At 40.2% G+C, this 14,030-nt stretch overlaps 1 protein-coding gene across 4 annotated transcripts in view; it reads right to left on the bottom strand.

The window, feature by feature from the left end:
* PTPRG (protein tyrosine phosphatase receptor type G) overlaps positions 1–14,030 on the bottom strand; it is a 696,945-nt gene that overhangs the window by 271,534 nt on the left and 411,381 nt on the right. For all 4 annotated transcript variants that reach the window (XM_045990633.1, XM_045990636.1, XM_045990635.1 and 1 more), the window contains exon 4: positions 5,290–5,438. In XM_045990633.1, coding sequence (XP_045846589.1) covers positions 5,290–5,438 — 149 coding nt within the window. The remainder of the gene's footprint in view (positions 1–5,289; positions 5,439–14,030) is intronic.

Genomic DNA, 14,030 nt, shown 5'->3' with positions numbered 1-14,030 from the left:
GGGAGCGGGAAGGCAGATGCAAGTCACTGGGAACATAATCTAGGGGTCCAGTAGGAATATAAGTGTCTAAGCGGAGTGTAATAAACAGAAACACTCAAAGAACCAAGATCCATTTTACAAAATGAAAGGTGGTACCATTAGCCTGACTCTAGGCAGGAAGATGGGAGCTGGGCAGACAGGAGGGGAGAAAGGAGCAGGTCAAAGTAACAGGCCCAAAGATGTGGATACTGAAGGCAACTGTGGGCTTAAACAGAATGTTAAAATGGGAAAGAATCATGGAGCAAGGTCAGCCTAAAACAAGTACGTGCTTACCCCCCCGGAACAAAACTTAACTCTAAGAAGGCCGTACACCACCACCGGATAGTTCCTGCACCTGCTGGGTCTACTGGGAAGACAAATAATCCAATGTGTTTGTGTCACGGTTGCAACTAACCCATGTTCTTAGGAACCCAAACCAGGGGAGCCACACTACAGATCCAGTCTTTACAACACAGATCCATAAATCTTCATCAGTGATGATGAAATCTCAAAAGCTTCTAAGACGAAAGGTGTTTTGTTATTATTGTTATTTATGAATTGAGGGCGAAAACTAATTTGGTGGTAAAACCTGATGGGAAGCCATTTAGAATACTGAGATTCCCCACTTAGCGTGAATATTCATTTCCAAGTTTCAGGGTTATTGATGCATCCGAGCAGTAGAGTGCCAGCCCCCACTATGTGTCCTCAGTAAAACATACAGCTTATGCACCGTAATACCTTTCCGGAAAAAATCCTGAATTCTGAAACTTCTGGCCTCATGAGTTTCAGCTAAGGGATTGCAGTCCTGTACCATATGGTAATGTGTACATGGTATATTATTAGGAAAAATGCCTTTGCTTCTATTCACTTGCTAGGATGCTCTAAGCAAAGCTGAAATGAACCAGCTGTGAGTTTCACTAGAAAGGGCACACACAATCAGTTTGGATCATTTAAGCTTATTGAAGACTTCAACTCATAAAGTAGCAATAAGTCTGAATCAACAACTCCTGCGATCTCTTATTGTAATAAACGGGATTTTAATTACCTCAGACAACAAGTATGCAATGAACCTCCACTTTAATGGAGCTATCAGAGGCTTCATCCGGAGATTTCTCTTTGCATTAACTCTAGCCTCAGTTAGTAGTGAAAACACTACATGATTCAATCCTATTAGTGTTACACAAACCTTTGTTTAGGTTACCAATCAGAACAGGGAATGAGCAGGGGCAGACAGAAAACTTAGGATACAGTAGAAGCTGCCATACACAACTGTGGTCACAGAGGTAATACAAAGTCAAATGGCCAGGAACGGGAACAGGACCTACCACTGTTTTAATCACTGGCATGTTCTGACACTTTTCACTTTACGGTTACTTAATCATATGTAAAAAAAACCCCTTTTTCCATGTAAAGCAATATATATATATTCATAGGACTCAGGGATGAGTGAGTGGACATTTTGGAGGGCCACTATCCTGCCTATCAAAACCCCCAATGATCCTTTACTCCTTCAACTTACCAAGCATCTCCTGCCTCAGGGCCTTTGCATGTCCCTGTTCTATGAGCAGGCTCCAACTCATCTCTTCCATCTTAATAAATATCACTTAATAAATATAGCTTAATAAATGTCTGTCTATTAGTCTTCCATATCTCATGACAAAACACTTTTCTTCTGCAGAGACAGTATCAACCGATATAACACAACTGTATGTATGTGACTGCTTGCTCAATTCTGTTTCATTACCAGAGTGCAAATACCTTAAAGGCAGGGGCACTGCCTTTCTGGTTCACTTTTATAACCCAGAGCCTACATGACAGTAGGTACTCAAGAAACATTTGTTGCTCGGCTAGAACTAAAGCCACATAATAGGAGGGGAGGGCATCTGAGGATCCAAATTGGGTCTACACTCCTAGGCATGGCATTGTAATTCGATTCTAAATGTTTCCTAACCTAAACTGAGCTGTAAAGAAAGCCAGTTATTGAAGGGCTCTTATTTTTCTATTAGACAGAATGTTTTTAAGTATAGGAACTCTAAGAACTAGTCCAGGATCCCAGCCAGGAAAATGTGGGGAGGTCAGATCTCTGGATGTGTACAAAGTTGTTATAGGTGAACTCAGGGCATTCCCAGGAAGCAGCAAAACTGAACACGTTGGGCTTGTTGCCACTGACCCTAAGGGAGCAGGACCAGATTCTCGCAGGGCTATGCTTACAATTCAGCTTGCAGAGCTGGAGCCCTGAGGCAGCTGCTGAAGTCCATACCCAAGGTTACGACTTAACCTCAAGTGGAACCTCAAGGAACCAGGACCAGCAATGTTCTCACCCATCAGGCCAGGTACATTTCCTCTCTGAAATCCACAAGAAGATGGAACAACCTCAAGCAGGGAGATCCCAGGATGCAAACATACTCAAAGTGATGCCACACAAGTAAAGGAAGGCTCAATTCCAATGAAACGTATGCATTCTCTGCTCCAAAGTCTCACAGCAGTAACATTTTGAGTGGGATAATTCTTTGTCTGGGGGCTGCCTTATGAACTGGAGGTTTACCCACATCCCTGGAGGTTTAACTGCATCTCTACTCACTAGATTCTAGGAGCATACCACTGCCCCCTAAGAGTGACAACCAAACATGGCCCTGACAATGCATCATGTCCTCATGGGCGGAGCACGCGGTCTCTAGTTGAGAACCAGTGCTGTGCTCTGCCAATCTCAGTGCAATCTTCAACAACCATGACTCTTCTCTGACTCTGTACACAAGACAGAAAAGTAGTGTCCCTGATGCTGATAAATAACCCCATGATATACAACAATTTTTTTACTTTCATTCTTTAAAAAAGTTTATTTATTTTTTACAGAGAGAGAGAGAAACCTAGAGACAGTGATCGTGAGCTGGGGGAGGGTTAGAGGGAGAAGGCAGATAAAGAATCTCAAGCAGACTCTGTGCTCAGTATGGAGCCTGACTCGGGGCTCGATCCCATGACCCTGAGATCGTAACCTGGGCCCAAATCAAGAGTCAGAGGTTCAACTGACTGAGCCACCCAGGCTCCCCTTCTTACTTTCATTTTAATTTCTTAGAAAGCAACATAGTTATGCAGAATGAAATAAACCAAGTCTGAGATGTTCAAACTGTAAGACCAGCAGGGAGAGTTCCTGTTCATAAAGAGCTCCAATAAAGCAACTGAACACAAAATATTACAGACATGTTTTGGGCAAAAGTGAGCAACTTTTCCTTGCATATTTTAAAGTTAAATTTGATCCCATTACCTTTGGTCTCTGAAATTCCAAGTTCCTCAAATACACCAAGTAATTTAACATGTTTATCACATTAAAAAAAAAAAAGCTACAAACCAGATGGGCCTCGATGAGGAACCCAATTAATACAAGCAGCCTTACCATCTGACATTACTTAAAAGAAATAAATTCAAACAACTTGGCAGAACAATAAGTCTGTGCATTATACCTGCCATTTCGAAATAGCTTCTGAATTTCAGGGCACTCTTTGAGTAACAGAAAACTGAAATATTCACTTAAGGTAGTAAATTTTTAAAAGAATATGCATCTAGTCTATGCATTTTTCCAAATATGAATGGAATAAGAGGAGGACACAGGCCCTTCACCACGTTAAGAGATATAATTAAGAATGAGGCAGAAGTTCCCAGTTCCCATCTCTAGAGCTCTTCTTTACCAAGGCAACTGCCTAAACAAGTTTTCAATCTTTCAAAGCACAGGTCTTTTGTTTGGACAACACTAGAGGAACAAATAGCAGCCTGATTCTGAGATAAAGAGGCTTTTGAGAAAAACTAGCTGGACGCCAACTGTCCCTTCAACTTGCACTGCCAATGGGAACTGGTCAGAAAGAACCGAGGGAAACCCGAAACTTTTAAAAAGATTATATAATTTGCTTCTAGGAATCAAGTTTTCCAAGTACCAATAAAGCTAAGATTTCTAAGAAGTGATTCATTTAGTACAAAAGGAAGATGAGAGCCCATTAGCAAAAACCCTTCTCAGGAGACCTTTAACTAGTGTAACTAGTACAAGAAGTCCCACAGACAGAAGAATCTTAATACTGGGAAATTGTCAGTTGAAGGAGAAAAAAATGTGAAGCATTTTCTCAGAATAGTTACCTCTGCTTTCTCCATCAATCACAGATAAGAAACAAATTTATACATGAATAAAGGCATCTCTTGACAAAGAAATACTACTGATTTTTCTCATCTTGTAGCGATTCTTCACTTATGTTTCGAGGATGCCTATATGGTCCATAAATAGGCTTGAGGAGCTAGGGTGCATGACGAAGCCCTATAAACTACGTGCAAATCTGTGCGTACATCTGTGTAATTTCCCTATATGGAGGGGATCTCAAGTATTCCTCAGGTAATCAAAGTAGGTCATGACTTACTAGAAGTTATAACACACTAAGAGTTGCTGTTCCATGTTTGAGTCCAATCATAGATTTGAAGGCACATCCATTCAGTTCTTCCTCAAATTTGTAAAGCTCACCACATAAAAGAACCAAACCTAACAAACTCATGTGCCCCAACAAAAGAATATCCCCATCCTGATGATGGTGAAAGGTAAAAACAAGGTTAGCAATGGAAAAGGTATGCCGCCCCAACCAACACTAATGAAGGAATCTGGAGTCTTGCTCTCTCCTCCCTTCCTCACCAAAAAGATGCAAACCGTCTCTCATACCCACCCTTTCTTCTGTCTTGCAGGAAGGATGTTTGAGAAAACTGACACAGGAAAGGCAAAATGTCACCATTGATCCCAGCAACGTTAACTGAGAGTCATACCACCAATGGCCACAGCCTCTTTCTCAACAGCTGGTGGGAACAAACAAACCTTACAAGAGCTTCCCCACCGAGAGAAGGTTCTGAGACACCTCTTCATGTATCAACTAAATTTTCTCTTTTTTAAAGGGCAAAAACAGTCACCTGAGTTTCATACAGAATTTCACCTTTAAAAAGTGGGACTTCAGAAAAACAGAGTAAAGAAATTGTGCCAGATGAAACAAATGGTTGAAAATCCTTGGCCAGGGGTGAGTCTACTCAAAACCACAAGGCCCCTAACTTCCCCATGCTTCTTCAGTCAAACAAAGGTGAGAAACTTGAGGAGGAATGTACACCTGTCACGCTGTATATAAACAGTTTCCAGAGACCAAGGTATGGACAGTATGAGTTTCATTCGCAAAGTCACTGGGGGTAAAGACAAAGCATCTGACTAATATGAGGACCCTAAGTGGGGCTACACTTGACATCTCGATGCCTTCTCACCTCGACAGGAAAGCGCCTCCCGTTGATGCTGTGTTCTGAGCCCGCAGAGCCATTGCTGTGTCCCCAGTGAAATTCCACCTTCTCGGCTTTGAATCTGCCAGGCAGGCCAGCACCACTTATAAAATAGTCGTCCTTCAGAAGGATGGCAACTGCAAAAATATGGAAGGGAAGGGGAACAAAGTGAATCTCAAAAAAAACTTGAATGACTTCCTCCACTGCTTCCAGTAAAGTTCAGGATTACATGATGTGAATTATTTCCTCACGTTCCTGTTGGAAAAACAAGTCAAAAACACTGGTTTGAATAAATTAGCACAATCTATCTGCAGAATGTTCTCAAGCTCTGGTTCACTCTAAATCATGAAAATTCGCAGGGAGCGATCTCAGAATTTCTTATCCATTTCACAGATGCGGGGGGGGGGGGGGAAGAAGAGGAAGAGGAAGAGGAAGAGGAAGAAGAAGAAAATGGAGACAGTCCCAGAGTATGATGCTCTGAATCAGGGTCTCATTAGTCTGTTCAATGACCAAAACTATCTGGAGAGGGAGAATTTTTCTTTTTGTAAGCACTGACTCCAGGGGCTACGCCTGGGTTCAAGGTCTGGAATGAAGTGGGAAAAACATACAATAAGCCAGATGTGAGAGGCAGGTTTCTTTGATTAGAAAGCTTAGACAGGAAATAAAATTTGCAGGTTCTTTCAATTTTAAGGCAGTATCAGTGGACATATGGCAAAGGTGGGGGTTGCATTCCTGGTATTTGAAAACAGTGGTATTGAATACCCTAAAATTTTGAAATATCGAATACCACGAAAACATGGTATTGAAAACAGTGCCCAGGAAAATGCTGGCAAAATTTTATACATTAAATCACTCAAATAACTGCAGATAACTAGATTTCATGTAATGCTTTTTAAAAAAAGAAAATTATTTCACATATAGGAAAATTTTACTTAACCCATCCAAAAGAACACCTGAGAATTCCAAAACATAGGGAACCTTCAACAATTTAAACCCTGACTTTCAAAAGGATCCCCCTCCTGAAACACAGGAAAAGAGAAATTGAAATGAATAACTTGGATTTATATTGGCATAACAATTATTTTCCCAAAAGGAATGTAGTATCCAGATGCATTAGCAAACAGATTTTCTTTTATAAGTGATACACTCCCTTTGTTTGTTTGTTTTCTAAAGTGAATTCATGCATTCATTCAACAAACACTCACTGGCTGCTAAATATGTGTAAGATGTCAACCAATATACTTCATGGTTTGTGATCAACAGCCAAATTTGTGTAAACCGCAGAAAAGCTCTTGTATCATCACTGTCTCTTCTTCCTAAAGTGATCCCAGTTCAGGCTTTGTGAGAAATCCTGCATGAAAATTAGGTCTCCGTAAAAGACTGGGACAAGGCTAATGACCCATCTCTAAAACAGTGCAATTAGTTTCAGTACTCCTCTATATAAAGGAAGCATTAAAAGCAAGTAAAGGAACCCTGCTCATATAAATCCCTTTTTATTGCATTCAAAAGACAGTTTTTCTCCAATTTCTGAAAAAATATACAGTGAATGTTCAATTAGTGGGACAGCAAATTAAGAGATGAAACGAAGTCAAAGCAAGTGTTTCTTGTGCAGATTAAACATGCTGTGGCTGTTTTACCTGTGCTGTGTGGTAGGCACATTTAACAGGGATTGGCAAAAGTTCTCAAGGGCAAGATCATCTCTGCGGGCCCTGAGATCCCAGTTGCAACAACCCAACCTAGTCCTTGTAGCACAGAGGCAGCCAAGCACAACATGTAAATGAATGTTCCAATAAAACTTTATCCAAACTAAAATATGGATATAATTTTCATGTGTCATGGAATCTTATTCTCCCTTTGATTTTTATTTCCACATTAAGAATGGAGAAACAAGCAGGGGTTGTCATTTGGTGATCCCTAAAACACAGTATGCTATTTTACAAGATAAAACACAGTAAACCAATCACATGCCTTTAGTTCTAAAGCCAAAATATCTATGAATTAGGTCAGTAGTGTCTTAGATATTTTTGATTACTCTCATCCTGTTATAAATTCTATACGTAACATTTTGCATCCAAAGGATGAAGGCAAAGCATTTTGAGTGCATCTGTTACAATACATCCAGGGACTCAGCAGCATCTTATAAATATTTGATTTTACCTAAATCATTTATGTCTCTGTCAGGGGTCATTTTACTTGTTTTATATGAATAATTAAAAGCATAATTAGGGAACTGTACAATCTGAAACATTAGTCTCATTTTTCATTTTACTGTATTCCTCACTAGAGCACACAGCACGCTTCGTGTTCCTACTCCCCCTTCTCAATGCGGCTTCTATTTTTGTTAACCTATAAAACTGCGAAGGGAGAACTTTCTCTGCTATCACGAAACCATTTTCCAATGACCACTGAGGACACAGAGCTGTTTGAAAACAAAATCAAGATACTTCCTACAGAACATAGAATATATTAAGAGCCAAGAGCTCAGAAGATGGACAGACCTGGGTCAGAATCCAGTTCTGCTGACTTTAGAGCAGATGACCTTGGACCAAGTTACCTGACTTCTTCGTGCCTCAGTCTCCACCACTGTTCCCATGACACTAAAAGGGTCAACGGGGCAAGGCTGTTTTGATGCCTGAAGGAAATCACACAGGGAAAGGCCTTAACCAACCAGTGCCAGAAAGCCAACAAGTACACATTCAGTGGAGATTCCTGTCAGACTCCTCTGTGGAGGTATGGACGGAGCTCACGTGCCACAAGGAGAGGGACCCACAAAGGTGTGACTCTCCTTTTTCAGACAGAGTTCCATTAAAAAAAAAAATATATATATATATATATATATATATATATATATATATATAATTTATTTATCTGAGAGAGAGAGAGCACAAGCAGGGGGAGGGGTTGAGGGAGGAGATAGGGAGGAGCAGACTCCCGCCAACTGGGAAACCTGACAGACTTGGGGCTCTATCCCAGGACCCTGAGATCACGACCCGACCTGAAGGCAGACGCTTAACTGACTGAGCCACCCAGGTACCCCTCGGTTCCATTTTAAAGCAATACTGACTTCCTCACAAAATGAAGTGTCCTAGGGCAAGGACCACAGCAAGACTTGAGAGACATTGTAAGTGGTGAGTAGATGCTCTGAATTCATTACAACACAGAGTTAAAAAAAAGTATTTTCTCTTCTTGATTGTTTCTCTGCTTTGTTCACATCAAGGGGAAAAAAATATCAAATGTGGTGCTGATCTGCTCTCCACACTTCCCTGATACTCATTTCCCCCTTGTACCCAAGAGTAAGTATTATGCTCAATTTAGTAACTTTGGTAATTTGATTTATATTCACAGATCACAGGCATACATGCCTATATTAGTCTCTCCAAGTCAAATAGTACAGGTCTTCCCATTAAGGTGTTGGTACCAACACTTTATAATCAATTTCTGTAATTAAAATAAAGAGAGCCAGTTGAAAGAAAAACAGTAAATAGATACTATTCTGATAATAATAAAGGGGTGCCTGGGTGGCTCAGTCAGTTGAGTGTCTGACTTCTAATCTCGGCTCACGTCTTACTCTCAGGGTTGTGAGTTCAAGCCCTGAGTTGGGCTCCATGCTGGGAGTAATGAATTTTAATTTCAACTTTAAAACAACAGAAGTAAGTTGAATCAGATTAGGTGACATGAAAGTAGCCCGTAACAGCTAACGAATAGAGACTGATAGGAAAGGAGGAGTAAACAGGAAAGGTACATGGGAGTGGACTTTGTAGAACAGGCCCTCTGGTTGTTGAACCACTACTGTGGACTGGGATGGAATCACAACAGAATGACAAAGGGAGCAGAAGGAACGGAGGCTTCAAATCTGGAGTTTCTGAACCTAGAGTTCATAGTCCACAGCAGGAGCCACCCACGGGCTTTGGATCTACACCTTTCTGAGACAGGAAGTAAAATGCAGAGCACAGGCGTAGAGACAGAGCCAGACTCTGGAGCCAGCTGAGTCTGAATCTGACTACTACCACCTGTCACACTCCACTTGTAGGAAAGGCATTACATTTCTTGGTGCTCTAGTTCCCATTCTTTAAAACTGGAATGCTACAACAGTAGCTTCACGGGTCTGCTGGGAGATCACAGGATTGACAAACGAGGATGCTTACAACAGTCATTGCTATATGACATTACAGCATAAAGATGATATTGTATAATTGCATAAGCATTGTTTATAAAAGTTATTATCCTAGGGAGATAAGCCATAGCTTTTATAGACTTCCCCTGTGTCTGAGGCTCCCCCAAATGCAACAATACCCCAGGGCTGTGCGCAGGGGGAGGGAACAGGTGGGAGTCACACGGCAGATAAGGAACTGGTTTTCTCCTAAGCTCGAAGGGATAACTGAGTACCTGGCATTCATGGCAATGTTTGCAGGACATCCACCCACTGTTTATAAATTAGACTCAACATGTCTATATGATGCTGGGCTAAAGCAAATGTTCATACCAAAATCTAAGTAAACAGCAGTAAGTGCCAAAAGTTAAATAAAAATGGATGGCAGGGAAACTAGCTGCTTGCTATTTACTTCCACTATTCCCAACCAATTTTTAACACTACAAAATGAGAAAAGACCACTATGATTGGATCTTGATGGTGGAACCCTTCCCCCCACCCCAGACCACCCAAAATGCAGGTGTCCACGAGGGAATGCTTAGGGCCCTTGGTAAAAGGGTAACGTTCTGGTCTGGTCTGGTCTGGCAGTCAAGAAACATGAGCTTATCTAACACTGGCATTTATTTCTTCAAATATTTACCAACTTATGACCAGAGAAGAAAAGGTTAGTGAATCAGGCATAGATCTTGGCTTCAGGGAGGGTACAGCTTGTGGGAAAGACAGGTCCTGTCAACAAAACGACAGCAGATGCAGCCCAGCAAGTGGGACAAGTGGTAAGAGGTGAGTCCAAGCCCAGACAGGAGCAGGGGAGTGGGTATCTTCAAGGACTGATCAAATTACGTGAGTTGATAGTTAAAGCAGCAAACTTGGGAAGTACTGACAAGAGGGGAGCTTGTCCAAAAAAAAAAAGAAGCTGATGAAAAGACCCTGCTGTAGTGAGAGTAAGTAAGAGAAAGCCAGGGTGGTTGGCACCCAGACAGCAGGGTGTGACACAGAAGCTGGGGAATAAGGCAGGGACAGCGATCAATCTATCTTTATCCCCAAGAGAAATGGAAAGTCCTTGATATCGCTGAAAGAAAGAACAAGAATGAAAGAGCGTGAGACAGAAAGAGAGACATGATCAGATTTGGGAAATAAAATTATTCTGGCTACTAAATGAAGAAGGCATGGGAAGAAAGCAACACTAGTTGGTAGGAACAAGAGTTGGGAATTTACTGTAGTCATCTGCTAAGGAGAGACTGGACATGTTAAGTTGGAGCAGCCTCAGACATCCAGGAGCTGTCAAGTCATGGAATTATCCCAGGTCTCAGTGAACTCACTGCTAAACTGAGCAAGATGAATAAAGTGGGTAAGTTGACCCTTGAATCATACAATGTATGACAGATATCAATCTAGCCGAGAGAACTGTGCTCTAAAAAACAAAGACAAGCCTCAGACATGACCCCCAAAATTCAAAATTTACTTAAGTCTCCCTGTGTAAAACAGCACTGGTTTCCCCATTATCATTGGTTATGCAATTGGCATGTAATCAGTTTCCATCTACCCCAAAACTTGTTTCTACTACCAGAGTCAGAGAAAAGAAATGGAGCTGAGCAGACTGAAACAGAGCTTGTAGTGGTCTAGCTAAAGACAGACCCAGTGAAACAACTCTGACTTGAATTCGAGTTTAGACAAGACTGAATAATAATAGGATGAAAGAACCCAAGAATTTAGAACTCTGAAACAGGAAAAAAAAATTTTTTTAAAGTTTTTATCTTAATTTCAGTCAGTTAACATACAGCATTGTATTAATTTCATGTGATTCAACAATTCTATACAGGACTCACTGTTCAACATAAGTGTATTCTTAAAGCCCGTCACCTGTTTAACTCGCCCTCCCTCTGTAACCAGCAGTTTGTTCTCGATAGTTAAGAGTCTGTTTCTTGATTTGCCTCTTTCTTGTTTATTTCTTTTGTTTCTTAATTCTAAAAATGAGTGAGATCACATGGTATCTGTCTTTCTCTGACTTATTTTATTTAGCCTTATACTCTCTAACTCCATCCACATGGTTAAAATGGTAAGATTTCATTTTTTTTATGGCTGAATAATATTCCATTGTATATCTATATAGCACCCCTTCTTTATCCATTCATCTATCGATGGACACTTGGGCTGCTTCCATACTTTCCCTATTGTAATCTATATTCTTTAATTAATTTAACAACGATTTCCTGAATCCATCAATGTCAGGCATTGTGGCAAATGCAGACAAGTGGGCAAGAACATAGCCAAGGGAAAAAAACACAGAGTGGATAAATATAAAGTGGGAAAATGGAAGTAAATGAATGCATGATGACAAATCCTTGACTATCTGTCTGTCCTTGGTGTGGGAGGAAAGAAAAAGTAGTGAACACCAAACACCAAAAAGCCCTCCAAAGAGTTAAAATTCACAGGAGCTCATGGCTTATTAACATACATCAGAAGCACCGTCTTAAGTCTTAAATTCTGATCATTTAGCTAGAAGCTAATGCTAGGAACAGCAAGATTATCTTGAAATGTTCTTGATGAATGCATTATCTTTTCATTCTACAAAAATGAAAGAAAGGGAAATAACTTTAGATGAAATCAAATGAGAAGTGGCACAGTAGACAGTTATGGCTTCTCAGGAAGAAAAAGAGAGATGCTATCTGTCTTGTAAAGATATTTTAGACAACTTTCGAGAAGTGGGCTACGTACAACTAACTTGCTCTATTGATTATCCTGGATTGGATATATAGCCCTCTCAGGGGGTTAAGACAGATATGAACATTAAAACTGTTTTATGGGAAAGTTACTGTCTGTATGTAATAGGCTGCTTTAAATATTAACTTTCTATATTCATATTTTAATATCCAAAAGACAGTCTATTTTACAGATAAGTGAACTGTAAATTTCCATCACAAAAAATAAATACTCTCTACTGAATTTATTTTCTGGAAGAAAAAAATTCACAAAAGACTTTTGGAGAAAAATTTAAAAAAATGTGTTGGTTAAAAATTAATGGAGAAGGAAAAAGAAGTTTTTTCTTCATCTAGGTATCCAAGATTAACATAAAATGAAGAACCACAACAAAGAAAGACAATGTGGCTTCTGTGGGGCGTCTTTAATTAACCTTTTAATTTTTCTGGTAATTATAGATTCACGTGGAGTTGTAAGAGATAATACATTGGTCCTGTGTCCCCTTTGTCCAGTTCCTCAAAAGGGTAACATCTTGCAAAACCTTAGTTTGATGATACGCGCGTTTCGTAAAAATGTTTTTGGAACGTCAACAGTTTACTCAAAAGCAAATGTTACACTTTAATAACAAAAAACAACCACGCAGAAGCATTGTGTTTTTCCTCTATTATGTTAGCAAATACACAGAAGAGCAATTTAAAAAATGAATTTACTTCAAAGTACAGGTTCTTACACCCACAAACACACACCTGTAATATTTGCCAAGGTTTTTCAAAAAGCACTTAAGTCCGGAGCTCACTTTTGGGGAAGGCTACAACAGCGGTCAGGACCTGGGTATTTTTAAAAAGCTCCTTAGGGAGTTTGGATGTTTCCTTCTGCTTGACTCTCTAACTTTAGGTCGACTGGGGAATGTTGGGTTTTCCGGGCCAGGCTTCTGAGGTGTGGAAAGATTTCCTTGCAGATTTACTAGAAATAGTGAAGAACTTGTCCTCTGATTTTTGGGAGTCTGTCATGGGTCTTTTCTCCCCAATGAAGAATTTCATTCTTTCTCTGCTGCTTTGATTCTTTGATTCTTGGCTTCTTTCCTGGGCCTTTACCTGGGGTCTTGGGCTCTGCAGCATTTAGGGTTGCCAAACCTGGGAAGGCCTTTCTCTTCCCATGAGCTATATCCGGAGCAGGGCTGAATTTGGGAGACTTTCCTGTGGCACGTTTTTGCATGCCACTGGTAGCAGCAGGGGGACTTCATCTTTGGACTTCTCTAGCACTTGGTGCTTTTCCTCTGCTGGCTACCTTCTCCTCATACTCTGAGGTCTCTTCCTTCCTAGGTCCAGATTCCTTTTCTGGAACAGCACCAGCTGTAGGTCTACCTCAACTTCAGTTGGGGCTGAAGATAAATGGGTGTTTTTCTAGGTTACCTATCAATACTACTCACTGGGGATATTATCAATCCTCGCCCTTAATTTAGACACAGCACCCTACATTGTCTGTATACTGTTTTCAGTTGAATTTATATGATCCATGCATAATGGACAAAACAAATGAATCTTCAATTCTCAAAATACTTGAAAATTCATGAACTCCTTTAGCATTTTAATAAGTACAGGATGAAAGAAGTTTCTAGGTTTGTGCTTATTAAAAAAAAAAAAAAAAGAAGTTTTAAAAAAACAAAGAAGATAAACAACACAGTGTGATTTTTGCACTCAAGTTTCTATACCACCATACATTGAAACTCGAGAGAACAGAAAAACAATTCCAGGTTCTTGTTCAAAATTGCATATACATGGTTGTCATGTTTTACAAAACAGTCCTAGAGAATCATCTTAGATTATTTGAGATATAGTTTGTCTAGGATGATGTCAGGAATTTACAGTAAGTATGGTCTGAG

The sequence above is a fragment of the Meles meles genome, chromosome 20, assembly GCF_922984935.1.
Source record: "Meles meles chromosome 20, mMelMel3.1 paternal haplotype, whole genome shotgun sequence".
Lineage (NCBI taxonomy): Eukaryota > Metazoa > Chordata > Mammalia > Carnivora > Mustelidae > Meles > Meles meles.
This window is presented reverse-complemented; position numbering and strand designations above follow the sequence as displayed.